This window comes from Vicugna pacos, chromosome 4, assembly GCF_048564905.1.
Source record: "Vicugna pacos chromosome 4, VicPac4, whole genome shotgun sequence".
Lineage (NCBI taxonomy): Eukaryota > Metazoa > Chordata > Mammalia > Artiodactyla > Camelidae > Vicugna > Vicugna pacos.
The window spans coordinates 38,013,363-38,033,083 of NC_132990.1; the positions used below are offsets into that span (position 1 = coordinate 38,013,363).

General features: G+C 41.6%; 1 protein-coding gene across 21 annotated transcripts in view; it reads right to left on the reverse strand.

Annotated features, from left to right (window-relative positions):
* The window catches only part of TRPM3 (transient receptor potential cation channel subfamily M member 3), an 846,268-nt gene that overhangs the window by 26,035 nt on the left and 800,512 nt on the right, over positions 1-19,721 (reverse strand). For 9 of the 21 annotated variants that reach the window (XR_012072019.1, XR_012072016.1, XR_012072021.1 and 6 more), the window contains 2 exons: positions 13,255-15,312; positions 5,605-5,713 (listed from right to left, as the gene is read on the reverse strand). Coding sequence is in view for 4 of the 21 variants with exons in the window: in XM_031677176.2 (XP_031533036.1) it covers positions 13,860-15,312 (1,453 nt within the window). In the remaining 17 variants the exon portion in view is untranslated. Of the gene's footprint in view, positions 1-2,336; positions 2,548-5,584; positions 5,714-12,967; positions 15,313-19,721 lie in introns of those variants that run through there. The other 12 variants (XR_012072024.1, XR_012072026.1, XR_012072025.1 and 9 more) reach the window with 8 other exon arrangements.

Sequence of the window (19,721 nt, forward strand, 5' to 3'; positions counted from 1 at the left end):
TTTCAGCTAAGAAGATGCGAGGAATCAAAGAGACGTGATGACAGTTGTGCTGCACATTTGTGGAACGGCAGTGCATTACTGCTTTAAAAAAAAAAGCAGACAAAGCCTGTTCACTTAGAATATCTGGTGTGACAGGGAGGAAATCTGGTCATGTGTCAACCCCATAAAGTCAAGACGAGAAAGGCTGCTTAGATATAGGTGCCTTTTTCATTAGCAGAGAGTCCTTCACAAGATAGAGGCAGGGAGCCTGATCTTAAGACAAACTGGGATAACTGACAAGACTATTAGTTAATCTCCATGTGCCGGCAGAGCTTACAGTGGGAGGGCCGTGGCGTCTGTGGTTTGCGGGAGACGTGAAGGTGCATAGACGGCAGGCGTTGCCTTCGTCGAGAACAGCTTGACTGACTTAATTCAGGATCTTTCTGCCTGGACTTCAGTGCATTTGCTTAGCAGCTGTGGAGGAGGATGGGTGAGCGCCTGCTGCTTGCATCGTGGCTTGTCCAGCTGTCACCCTGGTTTCTTCTGCAGACAGATGTTTGAAAATGGCTGTGTGATCTCTGCTTTACCAGCCTGCATGGAGTCTCAGAGCTTTAGAGCTGGAGAGACATTTGGTTCTTAGCCTGGGGTTCAGAGAGCCTTCCCTTGGTGACTGTGGATGGCTGTCAGGGCTTCTCTGGGCCCCTTTGAACAGTTTCCTAAACTGAAGCTTTTTTCCCTAGGAAGGGTTCCTAGCTTTCAATAGATCCAATAAGTGGTCATAACTCCAGAAATGTAAGAGCCATTGATCTGGTCCAACCATTAAAGCCCAAATAACAGAGAAACCGGGAGAACAAATTAGGAAAAGAAGCAGTTATTGAAAATTTTGGACTGTCTGTATACTTTATAGAACTGACCTGGTTTTCTGCCACTGCAGACTGAGCTAATGGCCCAGTAAAATTGGTTGAATGAAACAGAGCCACCAGGGAGCTCCTGCTGTCAGCGTAGAAACCCCAAATAGCAGAGACAAGTCTGGCTGAAATCCCTAAGAAGGCAACATAATTTAGGAGCAAGCTCCTGTAATCTCTAGAAGCCAGAGACATGGGGGAGACCAGTCAGGTTCTATTGTGAAGATTACATCTGAGCTCTGAGAGGAAATATCATTGAGAAATATCTGTCAACAAATTCCATCCCTCCCCACCTGGCCCTCCCAACCCGTTTTAAGAAAAGGTGGGTCCTTTGGCAGGACAGACACAAAAGAGTGCTGGTTTTTTTTTTTTTTTCTGAAACAGAGACAGCACTCTATTTGATGAAGCATTGCTGTGCTTACCAAATAAGCAAGATGAGACAAAAAGTTTCTTTAAAAAAGTTTCTTTAAACACTGAGAATGATTAGGTATGTGTGTGTGTATGTGTGTGTGTGTATTGGGGGAGGAGTGGTATTGGAGAATATCACCAAGAGCAATGGCACTTAAGTAGTTTTTGAAAGGCTGAAGCATCTGGGTGCTGAATAGAAGGGTCTCATGGGTCCTGAGGCTGCCTCTGCTTCCAGTGGTGAGAAGCTCTGGCTCAGGTGGGCTGCTGCCCCCTGCCTCTGATCTCCCTCCCATCACTCTCTTGCTGGCACCTCCTGAGGATTCATGACCTGGGACTGACATGTAGCTCCCTCCGCACTAGTAACATCTTCCCATGACTGTGCTGGTTTTCCTGCCAAGGTCTAACTATCCCTCGGGGACATCTGTTGGATTTTATACATGCTTTACTAGATTGGGAGCTCGCGGAGGGCACGTTCAGGCACACTACAGTGGGGAAGGAAAGTTTGGTGGGTGGAGAGTCTATGACCACGGTCTCCCAAACACCTTTCAGTCCACATCCAGGGTGGTGGGAAAGTCCCCTCTGCCTTCTCCCTCACCCTTATTACCACTTGCTGCTGCTTGGGCAAAGAACCATCATCCATTGTTCATTCATTCAATTCATCACTCATTAGTTTTGTAGTTTGTTTATGTCTTCACTCATATGTTCGATAAATGTTGACTGGGTTGCAATATACAATGCACCCACCAGAATCTTTCTAGGATTCGTACTCGAGAATTGAAATCTCAGATTGATTTCAGTTTTCCCCTTTGGCTGGTTTCTAGTCTCACCCCATTACGTGTGCCCTAGCTTATTCTTCCTACTGTATTTAACCTAATCCACTACCATTTACCCTGTCGATGAGTCTCTCTAGTTCACATTTTGGCTTTCTCTCTTATTTCCCCTTCCCTTCCAGGTCATCTTCAGTTCTCACTCAGATCAAATTTTCTGGACTCATCTCTATCTACTTATGACAAATTGGCATATGCTTTAGCCACAGGGAATTACCTGTTTTCCAGTGCTCCATTGTATCTTCATGCCATTGTGACTTTTCTTGGTTGGGCTGTCCTGTTGCCTGGAATTCTTCTCCCTCTTCCTCTTTTCTGCCTTTTGAAATTTCACTTATCCTTCAAGGCTGAGACATTTGAGCCCAAATGTTGCCTTTTCTGAGTAGTCTTCCCAAACCTTCCTTCAATGCTGATCTCTAGTTACTGCAAATCTGAATGCACATTTAAAAAGCACACTTTGTACTTGAGTGCTTTGCTTATATAATTTATTGATGATGCTTTGAAAACTCTTGATTTGTTTAGTGACTGTTTCACTAGACAGGGAATTCACTGAGGGCAAGACCCTCTACTCATTGATATCCTAGTTCATTCTCCATGCAAGCGCCAAGCTTGGCACCAGGAACTGTGCTAAGGTTCTCATGGACTTCACAGGGGCAGAGATGGTTGAGTTGTGACTTGAAGGATATATTGCATTATTTCACAAATTCTAAGCATACATTTTTTTTCACATCCTGAAACCAGGATGTGTCTTTTGCTCTATGTATATGTTTAATGTGACAGAGTACCTCTTCTACCCCAAACGTGGTATGAATTTGGCAGTGTGTTTTACAGTCTGTGACATCTTAGTATCAAGAAGATATGCTACTTAGACTCTTGTGGTTTCACATGAAACATACCAACTTGATACTTTTTAAAAAGCGTGCATGGAAGGTGTCTTAGTTTCCTATTGCTGCTGAGATAAATCACCACAAATGTAGTGGCTTAAAACAACACGAATTTATTCTTACAGTTCTGGAAGTCAGAAGTAAAAAGATGAGTCTTGAGGGGCTAAAAATCAATAAAAACAGGCCTGGTTCCTTCTGGAGACTCTGGGGGAGGAATCTGTTCCTTGTCTTTTCTAGCTTCCAGAGGTTGCCTGCATCCTTGGCTTGTGGCCTCTTCCTCCATCCTCAGAGTTTCTGTATCAGTACAGTTTCTGCTTCCATTGTCACACACTTGGGCCCTCCTGCCTCCTCTTGTAAAAACCCTTGTTTCTACATTGGGTCGACTCGGATAATCCAAGATCATCTTCCCATCTCAAGGTCTTTACTTAATCACATCTGCAAAGTCTCTTTTGCCATATAAGGTAACAGGCTCTGGGGATTAGGATGTGAACATGTTTGGGAGGCCACTATTTAGCTTACCATGGGAGGAATTTATTTTTAAAATGTTGATATGTTTTTATATCCCAAAGGTGAGACTATAGTTACGTCCCAGGAAGAGTCTAGGATTTTTCTGTTTTCCATATCTGCTCTGTCTCTACGTCTACATTCCTTCCTTCTTTCTCTGCAGAATGACTTCCTCTGCAACTCAGCTGTATATAAGAACATGATCGTTGACACTTCCTGAGTCTGTAAGTTACGGTTTCACTAGCCAGAGATTGCTCCCACCCCCATCTCTCTTCCAAATTTCCAAGGAAAAAGCTCTGATTGGCACTCTTGGGTCAATGTCACCCTTTGCTGAAGATGTAGCCAAAATTGTGGCTGAGGGAAAGGGTATAGCTCTTCAACATTGTAGGAAATGACTGCCAGCAAGGAGGCATCTCAAGGGATGCTCACCTGGTTGCATACTGAAAAATAATCCTTTGGAAGGGACAACTAGTTGTTCACCAGGGAATTAAATGAGAGGGTGACATTTCAAACAGAGTGTGCCTGCACTCGGTCAAATATTTTTCAAATAGTGAGTATCCACAAAATATTTCTGGAATCAGGTAGAGCTGTGAAATTTCTTCAAAGTGTCTTTTTTTCCAGGGGATTTTATCTCCTTTTGCCTGGAATCCTGTGGTTCCTCTGCCTCCACCTCTCCCTCCTCTGCCATGCCATATTTTTACATTTCACCTTTTTGCCCAGAATTCTTCAGTCACTTTCTCTTTATTACAGAATAAAGTCCAAACCCTATCCTGGCATTTATGTATGAAATGATGAGCTACCTTTCCCCCACCTAGGATAGGAGAATAGTCATGCCAATTTCACAGATATGTTGAGAAGATTAAGTGAGTATTAGGGATTGTTACCCTTTTCCACACATCTCCAGTGTGAGTCCTCTGCTCTTTCAGGTTGGCTTCCCGTGGTTCTCCAAGCATGTCTTAATTATTCTTACGGCTACACCTTTGTTTGGCCTGGGACTCCAGCCTTGGAAATGCCTGACTCTCATCTCCTACCTTAGCAGTCCAGCACATTCCTTCAGGTCCTGCGAGGCTACAAATATTTTCTTACCTCTTCATTCTAAGAGCAGCTCTACTCTGTTCTATGCAGAGTCTTGGAGTAGACTACGTAGCCCTACGTGGGTGTGACAGTCACACTTTGCCTTCCTGGTGGCCATTTGGCTTCTCCGCAAAGACTTTCAGTGCTGAAGAGCTAAACTCGGTCTTCCCATCCCCTTTTCTCGGCAGCTTTAATTAGATAGCTGCAACATGTAATTATCTTTTTAGTCATGACAGTCTTGCCTTTTAATACAATTTTCAGTTCTTTCAGAGGAACAAAGTACCTGCTGGAAAGGCACTGATTGCATTTATACCTCAAATGATAATTTCATGCTGTTAGTAGTTAAACCAGTGCTACCACTTTTCTTTTATTTTCGTCCACATCTACCATTCCTTGGGGGAGAGGATTTGCCATTACAGGGCTTGAGATTATTGTGACAATGCTTAGAACAGGTCTCTGAACAGAAAGAAGGCAAAGAAAACCTTCCTGGTTGGTGGCTGTTGCTACTTGAACCAACTTTACTTAAGGCACTTTAGATTACTCTTAAACAGTATTTGAATTTTCGAAGAAGTTTCTGTTGTGAAAGGTTTGCTCCTTTTTCTCCCTTTTGTATTCTTTCAGTCCTTTTACTGTTTATATACAAATATATCCATATCTATATACCTGGTTTAGTTTTTATAAAAATTGGGATTTTGTATTTACTTTTATATTTACTTTATGTATTTACTTTTAAAAAAGACTTAACAATATACCAATGACACCTTTTCATGTCATTATATAAAGATTTAACTATTCTTAATGGCTCCAGGCAGCAGCACAATTGATCTATATTTTTCTCCTATTGATCAACACATGTTATTTCCAATTGATTCTTGCATTCTGATTTCTTTACCTTAAAAGATATTAAAAAGATAAATGACCACCACACTCCTATTCACAAATTCAGTGTTAAGGGTTAAATTTCGTCACTTCAAAATTCATATGTTGAAATCTTAGCCTCTAGTACCTCAGAAGGTGACCTTATGTGGGAATAAGGTCACTGTGGATGCAATTAGTTGAGATAAGGCCATACTGGAGTAGGGTGAGCCCCATACTGGTGTCCTTATATTTGGATACAGATCACCGGGAGAATATTCTGTAAAAATAAAAGCAGAGATCAGGGTGATGTTTCTATGAGCTGAAGAAAGCCAAAGATTGCCAGAAACTCACCAGAAGCTAGGAGGGAGGCCTGGAACAGATCCTTTCTCACAACCCTCAGAAGGAACCTATCCTGCCAATACCAGATCTTGGACTTCTAACCTCCAGATCTGTGGTTTAATACATTTTTATTGTTTAAGCCACCCAGTTTGTGCTGTTTTGTTAAGACAGTATTAGCAAATTAATACACTCAGTCTTAAAAAAAAAAGGTGTTCAGTGCACGAGATAAAGAATATTGGGGCAAAAATCCATGATGTTGAGTGAAAGCCTTTCTAGGATGACTGTGTTGTGCAATTGTGTCTATTCAATGATATATCTGTAAGATAATGACTGTAATACAACCCAGGGCTTCCAGCAAGTGGCTCATACTATAGAAAAGTAATGGGCTGAATGTTTGGTAGAAGCCAAGTTAATGACCAGAGACCAGGAATGGTAACAAAGAAATAATTACTGAGAACTTTCCACAGACAAGGGTGTGGTAACCCAGGCCTCTATCTGGTAAGCTGTCTTCTGGCTTTTAATCATATCAGGTAAAATAAACAAGTAAATAATGATAAATCATCTCTAGAGAATTTAGTCTTCCTCTACTTCCATTAATATCACCTTCACGGAAGCCCTGTGTTGGTCTGAGTCTGAGATATTGGCAGCGCACGATGGCTGATCCAGTTTTCCAGGGACTCTCAGGGCACGGGACTGAATATTGTGTGTGTTACATGAATGTGCTTTGCCCCAAGTCACAGGGCACTGTCACTCCTCTGAACCTCTAGACTCTTTTCATGCTCTATTTCTTAGGCAATGAAATGGTAACTACAAGACATTATATGATAACATTTTATTATAGTTATATTTAAAACTCCACAGGAACAGGGATTTTGCCTGCTTTATTCACCTGAGCACACCACTGGGCACATAGTAGGTGCTCAACAATTTTTTTTTCTAAATAATGAATTGCACATACATGTGTTTTACAACTTCTTTTTCCAGTGTTATTTGAAGTTAAAATACCTGTGCTGGACAACAACACCCCTTCTCTGCTGGCCAGATATGACTCATAGACCACCAGTTGAAGCCTTTGCTCTATAAGTACTCCATAGAGCCCAAGGCAATTATCTCTCTGTACCCCAGCAGTTCCTGGTATGAGCATGGTAGAGATCAAAGGGCAGCAAATAAACGCACAAGGAAATCCAAGTCATGTTTTGAACTACTGAGGTTTTTTTTTTTTATTGCAAAACATTTGTTACAGAAATTTCAGAAAGTTTTTCCCGTGGTATCTGCCAACTTCTGCTTCGAATTATATATCTAAACAAACAAGCTCAAAGTGCATTGTGAATCCAGTAATAGACCTTTAAAAAAGAACAATTCCTCTAAGGATTTTTATGTATTTATAATGTCGATTGATATGCAAACTGCTGTCTGTCTATACACAAAGAAGGAAAAGATGTATATATCTTTAAGAAACCCAATTGCAAAATTGTTTTATTTATAGGAATTCATTTAAAAATGATATCTGAATAATTTTCCCCATTATAAACTATGGTTAGAATGCTTACAAATGAGAGTCTAAGTTCTGTATTACGAAACGACTATGAGGACAGTCTACTGCATGTACTGTTTTGCACAGCAAGAGCAGCAATATAAACTCAGGTCAGACGCTGCAGTGACAGGAAGCAGGTAAGCCTTGATACAATGCTACGGTACTCTTCTTCTGAATCTCCCTCACGAAGATCCCACTTTTAGGGCCAGAATGATGCAGCTAGCAAGGATACATACACAGATTACTTGGGAGAACAGAAATAACCCTGAATAGGGTGAGTTCCTTTCCCTCCCACTTCAATTCTTGGTGTATTTCACAGAGACACTCCCTAAGTTGGAATCAGGTATATGATCCCGGTTGGCTTCAATTCAGAGGTCCCAAACTACTGTCTCTGGGACCAAAAGCTGCTGGCAGACACAGTTGTTTGGCTAGCACAGTGTTTGCAGATCTGAACGTGAATGTCTCTGTAGTAGGACACGAGTTCCCTCATGCCCTGTAAACCCTACTTCCTCCCGTTTGTCTCACATGGGTCCATCTAGCACATTTGTGTTCTGGATCCAGCCCCTCCACATATCTGAGTTTACAACCCCACAATCTAGATGCTGATTCCTGGTGCTGATGGTATGTGGGAAGTTGGGGGGAAGATGTGAGGGACTCTCTTGGGACTCAGGCAAAGCACTGATGAAGCCGATGCCAACACCAGTCCAGCTGGGAACATGGGGTAGAGGAGGAGGGAGGAAGCTAAGTGAGCGGGATGAGCAGGGCTGGATAAAGTCTGCAAGTTTGACTTTCTCCAAAGAGCCAGTGTTTCAGCTGACTGTGCCAGGGTCCATAGGGTATCAAGGTGATGGGAGCAAGAGTCAACTGGTCTGGCAAAAAAAACCATCTTGTGCTGGGCTAAGAGTAAGGAAGAAGGTTAAGGGAGTAAAGAAGGCTGCACATCCAGGGACAAGGCTGAACTTCCCTCCTTGTCCCACCTCTCTCAGCAATCTGCCTGCTCCAGAGGAAGGCCTATATCCTTTTCATCTCCCAGCACACAAACATTGTGCAAACAGGCAATGGCCTGAAGGTTTAATGGGACCATAGAATAAGTTAGGATAGGGAAAATTCAGCTCACTCTTGCTGCCATCTGGATTACTTGGCCACCAAAATCCTTTCTTAGACGACATGTAGAAACTGTCCTATCTTGATTTCATTAGCAGTGATCCACGCAAGGAATTCATCAGAGAAAGGTAACACAAATACCTTCTCAACTGAATTTAAAAAGAAAGGAAAAGAAAAAAAATCTTGTTTTCCTTAAATCAGAGCCAACCCCTCCTTTGGTTGACTCCAATCTGAGAAAGAGAATGTTTGACTTATAAAAAGAAGAGAAAGCTTGGCCAGTGCAGGCTGAGAGAAGAGTTTCCTCTACTTAATTGAAAAGCAGTCATTTATCAGACTGTGCAAATGGGATCCTCTCTTTTCCAGATGTTGAATAGCTTCTAACAACGAAACGGTGATTTCTTTAAAGGGCAAACTCCTCAGAGTCACCCAGTGCTCGATCAGACACCCAGTCACCCGCCTCTTGCCCTCCCCCAGGCCAGGCTCACACACAAGGTGAGAAAAGCCACCTGGTAGGAGGGTGATCACGTGTTGCATCATTGGATTCATTCAGAATGATCTGTGGATTTTTACACTGTCACGAATGGACCTCTGATTCTCATCTCTGGTTTAGCAAATTGTATCCAATGGCCCTAAAGAATCAGAAACGTGTCTTTCATGTACCACAGATGCACCAACACCTAGACCTTAGTAAACCCAAGCAGTGCTGGCTAACTCTCTCTGGGTCACATAGCTATATGTCTTGTAGTTAATACTTTATTCCATATTACTTGTTCAGAGCTTTAAAAAAGATAATAAAAAAGCCCTCGTTACTTTTTTGTTTTTAATTTTAAAAAATTGGACATAATCCTCAAACAGTGTAAGAAGCCCAACAATCTGAGTGAGTTCCTAACGGGTTTAAGGGTCACAGCAGGCAATAGTAAAATGTTAAGTGCCTTTCAGAAGTCAAAAGAAATGCATAAAGCAGTGCATGCATTTTGTTGCCACAAAATTAAGACTGGATTTGGAGAGGGATTACTTCATTTAAGTCACATTGCTATTGTTAAAGAATAGTGAGTTATAATGCAATATCTAGAACAAGTATATAACCACCTACACACTAGTATCACTTTATCTAGAAACAAACATTTTAGTGTTACTACATGAACATATTTATAAAATACTGTACACTGCTTCCACACTGGGTTAGCAGATGTAAACAAACAGCTAATTCAACTGGAGCTTAAAATATTATTTTCAGTTCATTTGTCATATAGTCTTTTGCATCACATGCCAGTTTGTCTTTCACAAAAATCACAACTTGCCTACCACAGCTGGCTGGGCTGGTAAGAGAATGCACATCAGCTTATACAAATATTTTACAGTCGTCTACGGGAATGTGAAAAACACAAAGCAGGTCAGGAACAAAAGTGCCCATTTCACGAGGATGCTAAATAACATGGAATTGGGAACATAATTAATCCTTGCAACATGTGCTTCTTTATTGAATGTTACAGATTCTTAAATGATTATAAAGCTGTCCTGTAACGTTCATTAATATAACCACATGCTACAGCTATGCTGAGTTAAACACGGGTTACATATATGTTTATAGGTGTTTTATAATACAGCATCACCCAACACATTGGTATAGCCTACAGACACAGCATGATGGATGACTGGATAATAGTTATTATCACTATAGAAGTTAAACAGCCCAAACGTTCAGGAGGATTAGACCGCACAGCCTCAGAAAGTGGGATGAATGCACTATCCAGTTATCTACCATAATTTATCTATAGAAACTGTCTTTTAGAATGCATTTGAAACATTCAGAAGAAAACACATTTTGTGTTTTTGCAAGTACATTTTTCTCATTTAATCATTCTGATATATATATATATATATATATATATATTTTTTTTTTTTTTAAAGGGGGAACTTACCGAGTGCTAAATAATATCCTAGACCTGGAAGCTTAGACTTAAAAAAAAATTCAGTTCTGTAAAGTGCTGCATTCTGACCCCTAATACACCTTCTGACTTGGAGAAATACACAAACTAGCCATGACAATTATACCCAAGCTTTCCAGCTCCATTCAAATCCATCAAGGAGGGAGTTTCTCAGCATAAATAGAACATATGTTGGTTAATCAGGAATTTCCATGGTCATTTTCATTAAATATCCTTATATTTTTTTTCCCAAAAGGACTGAGAAATTTAGAATAAATCATTACATATGGTAGTATATAAAAACTGGCACCTTAGAAGCAGATGATTAAACCAAAGCTATTACTTCCATGGGCTCTCTATGACTTTATTTATGTTCCTCAATAACTTGCTGCTCATGAGCTGCTAAATTCACAGAGACAGGTAATTAACATCCCCTCGATCAGGGACATGGTGAAATAAATGAGCTGGACACAAGCTAACTGTACAAGGCCACTGGTGTGCAGAACACCCAGAGATGGAAAGAAATGGATGGAAACAACACACATGGAAGTGCACAGGAGGGAAATGGCTCATAAAAGTTACACAGTGTGTGTTTAAAGTCACTTAAACTTGGCTTGTATATTTCACACAGTTCACAAAAGATGAAGAACTTCATTTTCATGCACAACAAAAGGACCAGTAGTCAGGTCAGGACTGCTAATACTTCATTTCCCAGGTGCTATTCTGTTCTCTCTAGAAATCACGATAAATAGAAAAGCTCATGCTCACAATTTCTTTCCCCTACTTTCAATCTGGCCCTGGAGGTGCTGTCACATCCTGCTCTGTGGTCAAAGAATAACGATTTCACCTACTTCTTGGATTCCTCTTCAGACTGAGAGAGCCTTCTGGCTTTTTAAGTGTGCTCTGTACTTAATATCATCAAATGTTAGTACGTAAGTACGTCAAACTAGCAAAAGCTAACGTAAGGAACAAAAGTCACAAAATCCTGCTTCAAACTCTGGTGCTGAGACTTGGCCTTCCTGAGTCACAGAGAAATGGTCTCGAAATGTAAAGTGCCTATTACAACTGCATTGATTATGAACAAACATGGTTCCTCCTCCTCATTATCAATCAACATGAAACCAGGGATGCATGAACCCTTTAAGGTTTATTGCAACTTTGCATGTATGTATATTTTTTTTCTGGGGCAAGGGCCCAGAGCTTTCATTAGATCCTCATAGAGATTCATGACTCAAGTTTAAGGGTAACTGATTTAGTCTCAGACCAAATGCATATTTGCTGAGGGAGAAACAGCCAATATAGGGTCCAATAAAAATAAAAGTGTTTCTAGAGCAGTTATAGATGAGGGACTCTGGTGGCTTGTTTCTTATTCACTTAAACCCAAGGAGTGGAAAAGGAATTCTTTAATTCTTTATATACGGCCATATCATTATTTCTACACCTGAAAAGCTCGTTCAGAGGGTTTTTGCTTTTTGTTTTAAATATTTAAAGGCTAGAGATTTTGTCCATGTATTTCACTGATTTCATATAATGAGAAAATTTGGAGTTCACAACTACAGCTAAACAAAATAATCAGGTAGTATTTGGGGCCAGGAACATTAAGTCTTTTACCTTAAAGACTTCTATTCTCTTTTAAAGCAGTGATCCAAATAGGAATCCAAGGATTAAGATTTTTTTTAATCCAACTTTAAATCCATACTCTGAGCTAGAAATATATGCCTATATTCTAGAGTCCACAATACTATCTGGTTCAGAATCACGTGTCTATTCTGATTGTACTTGGCATAATTGCTTTGTGCAGGAGAAACCAGGCTAAAGAGATAGCAAGTGCTCCCGGACATAAAAGGGACAGAGGGCAGGTAGGGAGTCATGTTGGCAACTCTGGTTTGGTACAAGGAAAAGCTAAGGTCATAGGGATTCAAAAAATAATAATTTCAGCATCTGTCAGAATTTAATATAATGAACTCTTTCAATGAAACTCCTTGGATATTAAAAAATCCTGGTTATATCTCAAGGTGATAGAAAAGTCCAAGCCTTTTAAGAAAGCTCTATATGTCTGTTTATATACTATATATTAACATGTCTCTCTGTGTAAATGATTATATATGTATATAAGCAGCATATACTAAAGAACTCTTTATATGTTTATTTGCTTCTTATTTTAGCCTACTGTATCTTTTTTATAGCTCTGTATATAAGAAAAATATTCATGGTATGCCTGTAACTGATGGCTTTGGGTTGATACCAAACTCCCAGTCAATTCTAAGGTTATTTATGGTTTTGAAACTTCCTTAGAAAGTGCTCAGGAACATTTCCATAAAAAAGACACCAGCCCTTGAAAAACTCCAATTAAATTGATGCTAAACTCAGATTAAATGTCAGAACTCTAGATACGAAAATATCTACATGTAACCAGATATTCACATAGAAAATGGTCATGTGATGAATGGTGTGGAAGATTGGCAGTTACATCCTGGAGATGTTCAGAAGACGTGGTGGACTCACACACACGATGAAGGTCAGACAGCAGCATAACGCATGACATGGATGGTGAGGCTCTAACAGTCTCCCACATGGCAGTTTTAGGTGAGTTCTGCCTACTGTTCTTTTTTCTTTTTTTTTAAAATTCACTATTACATATTCAGTGAGTGACTTCATTGATGATAGGTGAGATAAAAAATAAATTAAAAAATATAAAATTATTTAATTACATTCATCCTGAGCTTGCTCGACTATACTTGAATGCCCACTGTATATAATAAACTACTTGACATTTGTTTTTAACATCAACTCTTCCTTCATTTTGACTGCAATACGAAAAGGCATTTCTTTTCCCTTTATTTTCTTCAAAAAAGATAAAAGTTGTGGCACCAGAAATGAATATATAAGAGACAGGTGAACTATGACTGTTACCTTGTTTTTTTCTTTATAATGATCAATTACAGAAGTGTTGGCATGAGAAGGATGTGGGACGTTAGGTAGAACTGCTTGCTGCCGGCTTATACTGAATAAAAAGGATGCTCTTCATCAGTCATCAGTGATGGAGCCAATGTGAAAAGAAAACAGAATTGAAGTTTAGAATATCTCATTTGTATGCGGGGGACTTCTTATTTTATTTTGCAATTTAGCCCTGCATCCTAAAGCTCTTGATAACGGTCAGAAACAGGAAGTTGCCTCCTGGCACGGAGAATGCTTGAAGCCCCATTCATTCCCAGAGCTCATGGCTTTCTGAAGTGACTAGTGATACACATTCAGCTCCACCCTTCATCTCCCACTTTCCCTTCCCTACCCATCAAGGGTGAACATGACTTAAATCCCCTGTGTTTGGCACTGGGCCAGATCAAATGCTTTCTTGATCTGTAGCCCAGAAGTCACCTTTGAGTTAATACCTCCCAAGGCATTACTTGTTTTGCTCACTAAGGATAAAGTAGGTAAGTTTCAAGGATAGGGAACAGATGAATTTGGGAAAGAATTTTAGAGCTGGATTTTCGAGCCTTCTGCAAAGCTTATTAGAAGGTTTAGTTGTGCTTGCTTTCAAAACTGTGGAAAGCGGACATTCTGGAGAGTCTCCTCATGGACAGGCTGTCCCCTCGGCCCTCCGGCTTGGAGGACTTACTCCTCTGGAAGGGATTTCTCAGGCTTGCTGTGTTCCGCTGCCTGTCGAGTTTGTCACTGATGGAGAAGCTCTTCCTGGTGTGTGCATATGGCACGCTTGGCTCCTCTGCTGAGTAGCTGTTGGCGCGCTCTATCTTGGGAATTGTGATGTTGTTGGACAGGGTTCTCTCTGAATTATCACCCTCCTGGGAGGGTGTTGCGATGGTGGCTCTCCGGCCCTTGGCCTCATTCTCCTCACTGTCAGAGCTGGGGTGACTCAGTTCCGCCTCTCGCTCGGGATGGCAGCAAGAGGAGTCCTCCACTTTCCCTCCAAGACCCCCAGGGAAGGTGGCTCTGTCTGCAATCACTTGAGGGGCATTGACACACCGCGTGTCAATGCAATCTGTAATGCTTGTGTATTCTGCTGTTTTCATGGGCACCCCAAAGTTGGTGTAGTAGCTCCTTGAAGGAGAAAACATAAAGCTATGAGATTTGACTATGGGTGCCTCTTCAAGAAGAAAGGGTGTGGTGGCTAGGTAGCGGCTACTTTTGGAACGCTCGATGGTGTGGTACATTGGAGGGTCAGTGTCCCAGGGGTTCTGGCATTCTGGGAGGTGGGTATAGTCTGAAGAAAAAGATCTAGTGTCCATGGAGGTGACGTCCTCGAAATCAATGCTCCGGCTTGGAGGTCTGTCTGTGGGTGCAAGAGTTGCATAGGCACTACTTGAAGGAGCTGTGGAAGGTGCTGGAGCTGAAAAGCTTGGCTCTCCCAGCCCAAGGATGTTCATGGAATTGTCCAGAGGGTCTATATCACAGTGGAGCTCATCCATGGCAGACACATAGATGTCTATACACGAAGATGGTCTTCTGGAATCAGGAACAACGGCCAAAGTGTTTGTAGGGGCAGTGGGAGCTCTGGATTCTTTTGCTACAGAGTGGGAACTAGTAGCCCGGTGTAGGCTCAGGGACCTTTCTTTAAAAAGACTCTCCAGCTTTTCTATACCACCTTTGTCTTTCACATTGACTGAATAGAAAGAATGGCTTCGCATACGGGGCATTAGGGTTGGAGAAGTTGGGGACAAGGTCTCCTCACCTGCAGGGTCTATACTCTCTTGGAGCTTGAAGGTGTTCCCCTCCTGGCTGTTGAAGCTGCTCTGGCGGACAATGTAGGCTGCGTCTGTGCAGTCTGAGGAGGTCCGCGAGCGGATTTTGTTGGACTCGGCCCGCTCCAGACCCGTCAGGCGCTCCAGGGCCGTGGCCATGCGCCCGATGAGGTCCTCAAGCTGCGCCAGCCGGATGTCCACGGTCTGGAGTGAGGCCTTCATGCAGTGCTCCCTCTCATTCACTTCTTCCAGCCGCATGGACATGTTCTCTACCCTGGGTGGGAAGAGAGAACAAGAGTCACGAGGGGCTGGTTCCTCCTCGGGAGGTTTGAGAGCAGGGACAGAGGGAACAGAGCTGCGCCCGGGCCTCGTTGCTATCACTATCCCACCAGAGGGGCTGTGGTTGGCGAGGGGGGTGAGGAGGAGAGAATGGCAGGGACCCTGTCACTGAGAATCACAGAACCCTAATTTTTTTTAACTAGAAGAGGCTTTAGAGATTATCGCATCCAGTGATAATCTTTTTAGCTACAAGTCCTCTTTTCCCTCAGTGAAATTTAACACTCAACCCCAATAAACAAACACTGAAGTCAAGTAGTTCTTGAAGTGGAGTGGGGCCAAAGTCCCACCCTTTCCCACCCTCCTGGCTTTGCTGTGGCCTGGGGCTGGGTTCAATGACCTCAATAAGCGTTAGAGTGTTGGCCTGTCGCCAACAACATAAGAATGTTACATTTGGATGACTTTACCCAGAATTCTGCAGTAGAATTGTAGAATGTAGCTATTCTTATCACAGTGTACATGTAAAATGTGTATTCTATGGACTGGGATTGTATATATTTTGCATTTATATAATAATCTTTTGTCGTTGTTAGTCACAATAATCTTTTTAGAATGTAGTGCCTCCAAAGGAACTGCTATGTTCCTGTTCCAGAGGCACCTGGAGTTGATCTAATCCAACCCAATCTTTTCATTCACAAAGGAAAAGCAAACATCAAGAAATTGAGCCAAGATTATGTAAAGTAATTTGTGGTGAACTCTGGAGTGACTATCAATAAGTAAACTTTCCTCCTCTCTCTCATCTTCCCTGGGTAGCTTTATATTACACAGATGCTTTATCTTACAGTTATTTCTACAGGTCTTAACCCTTCCCATTGGAAATTCTTAAGGGTTGATCTGAATCATATTCCTGTTTCCACTTCCATGATGCCACCTCAATCCCTGCCAGGTGTCCACAGAGGCTCACTGAGTTAATTACTGTGATGAACTTGATTTCAATTGTCTAATAGGTTGCCTGGCCTTTTATTTATAAAGAGAGAGACCACATATTTAAAATAAAATTGTGCCATCTTTCTCACTTGCTCAAATTATCTTGCAAAGGGCAAACCAAAGCCAAGTTTTAGTTTGAGCTCAAACTTCCATTTTTAAATGCCCAAAGGCAAATTTTTTGGAGAATCTAAATAAGATCCAATCACAACTTTTTTTGGAGAGGATAAATATACTTTTCCAATATTTTCAATATGTATGGCAAATCACTTGACTGCTGACCCTTAAAAGGAATATGGTCATGCTTTACAAGGAATGGTGGGAATTAGAGCTGGGTCCCCTCAGCTGTTGTGATGGTGGTGGTGATGGTAGTGGTGGTGGTGATGGTAGTGGTGGTGGTGTGTTAATAAGAGTAGCATTTATTAGAGAAGAATATTAGAGAAGAATATACATCTCAATGCCGGAAAGAGGTGTAAGAGGCATGTGGTTTCCTTCTCTGAGGGACCCGTAGGCTTTTAAAATAAAACCTCTTCTGTTGGCCAGAGTAGGGGTGTGTGCGATTCGTTAGCATGGGGCACATTTCCACCTCTCTTGGCAACAATCCCCCCAACTCACCTACTCTGCCTTGTTATCTTTCAACTTCCCTTCACCCAGCCTAAGGTTCTGGTCTACTCTCAAAAGCCCTGCTCCAGAAACCTTTCTCTTTTGCTCTTTTCTGCTGCCCTGTAACCAACCCAGTGTCTCCCAGGATCCACACACACTCTGCCACCATGCCCAGGTATATTTCCAAAAGACTGGAAAATTGAGCATTTTTGTATATGACAAACCCAATGCTATTCACCCAGCTACTACAGATGATTCAGAAGGAAAATTCAACTTTTCCCTGTTTTGCTTTGTTTTGTGGTTATAAACATAGCCCAGAAATAAATTCCTTCCTTCCTTACAGTAATAGGCCTGTGTGTAGATTTACAATTCACTTTTCACCACCCAGCCTATAGAGTTTGATTCTGCAAGTACTGCAACTTATTTTTTGTAACGCAGCAAGCTTTGGGTAAGTGGGTAGAATACTTCATTAAAGTCAGGAGCAGAACAGACGGCACCTTTCTATAGAACGAGAGTTTTTGTTTGAGACACACTAGTTGCTGGGTCCCCCTAGCTTTTTAGTGTTGGCAGGGTAACAAAAGGCAGGATAGTTTTCTTCCTCCCTCTCCTTTCCTTTCTTGAAGTCTGGTGTGTACAAGGTTGGTATGGGAAGAGATAAAGATGCTCCCTGAGCATAACTGCACGTGATCATTGATTTGAGCATGGGGAGATAGCTCCCTGCACTGTGGAGACCTCCCTCCCTGCATCCCACCTTGCTTTAGCCCCAGGATCCAACACTGCAGAGAAAACTAGCAGGTAAGAGGCCAAGCAGAGGCACCAAGAGGTACTGGAAGGGTAAGAACTTGGTTGTGAGCAGTAAACAGAACCCAGAATCTAGGGAGCCCAAGGGATGGGAGAAAGAAAGAGGAAGTACAGGGAGGAAGCAGGCCCCCAGGAAAGCGAGGAGGTTACCAGTGGGAGCCTCAAGAATGAAGATAAGCAGCTTGGCTCCAGGGAATGGAACTGAAGGAAAGCCTGCTAGAACAGGGCCAAGGAGCTATTCTTCACCGAATCTTAACTCTCCTGTGGGCTCTGAGATGCCCTGGAATGTAAGAGTTGAACTTTAAAAAAAGGGGGGGTACTCTTTGATCCATTTTCTTCCAGATTCTGGATGGGTTTACCACCTGTGTCATCAGTTAGGTCATGGATGTGACTGTTAAGGGTTTAAAGTAGGAGTTATAAAAAAGTAAAACTTCCTAGAGTCAAATGTATATGTGCTTGTCCCTAAAATAGAGTGCTTCCCTTAATCTTTAAAAAAGAATTCTTAAAAAGTTAATTGTAAATGAGCACGCATCATAGATATAAATAGGCCTGAGGAATAAGCCAAGAGTTTGGGTCATGATTGTAGTTTCTAGGAGCTGACTCTGGTCAAATGTCGGGAGATAAAGTGGAGAGAAGAATTATAAGAATTTATGCATCAACAGGAATCCTCAAGGAGATGGATATGGGACATGACTAAGTAAGAAAAGAAGGGACTGGGAAAGGAAGATGCTGTATGGAAGAAACACTTTATTTTTCATTCCCTCTTTCAACTCCCCAGACCTTGCGTGGCTTATTTCAGAATAACTCAGGAGGCAATCACAATAGGGACCCAATAGAGCCCTGAAAGATGTGTGGTGGCTCCTGTTCCCAGGGGGCCAAGAAAGTGACAGGAGCCCCATCAGAGGGGATTCAATAGGTGGGTTAAGAAAAAAACCCAGGTAGTAAGGCAACTAGCCTCTAACAGCCAATGTGATAAGGAAAAGGACATCCACTAGAAGATTCTGGTGGCACAGATCTATTCAATTTCAGTATGTAATTTCTTAAGGATTTTACCTTCTAGAAATTCACCTTCCTTTCTGATAGCCTCAAAATGTGGTTGAAGGAAATACGGTAAAAGAAAAAAGAGAACTGTCAGGCCATGTCTGTTCTAAATTTCAAATATTCCCCTGAGTGCTAGCAGTGGGATGGGTGTAGGATGAAAAGCAAAAACAATCCCGTATCACATGAGCCTGATTGTGGGTGCTCCTGTAGGGGAAAGGGCACACTGACACAGGTTTGGGGATCAAAGGCAATGACACAGAGCTGCTAATGCGAACTCCTGCTTATCCACAGACTGATACCTAATTTGTTAATTACTTGAGTCCTTTAGGGTTACCTCCCCTTCCTTTTGAGCCAATTATCCTTCTCTCTGAGACAAAAAAAAAGGAGGTGGGGAGAAAAGTTTAAACTCAGCTCTATCAATGGAGATATCAAAGAACAGCTTTAGAAAAAGATTTGGTGGGATGTGGGTGAAGCTCATCTTTTTTGGCTAACACTAATTTTTGATTACTTATAAATCTCATATATCCTAAATTATTCGTGTCTCTTTGTTATGAAAAATTATAAGTTGAATGTACTATTAATAGTCACATATCTAATACTTTTTTGAATCTAGTTGAAGTGGAAAAAGGGTACAGAACCTATCAGTTTAGGAAAGAGAATGTTAGATTAAAAGATGACAGTACAGAATAATGTATATTCCAGTTTGCTTAAATTGTTACCATCAAGGAGAAAATTCAAACTGAATCTTCTGACAAGCTGGAGCCTTACAGGTGGGGTGATGGTGAGGATGAACTGGAAGCTTTAAGTTAGGGGTCTGAGAATCAAATGCCTCAGGGCAGATCAAGTAAGTAGGTAAAGCAGACAAGGTATTAAAGAGAACAGAGGCAGGGATTCTGTGGCAGCAGAGAGCATGCCCAGTCCATAGGCATTCAGAATGAATTTTAACAATCACTGCAAGCTCTACACAACAGCCCTCTG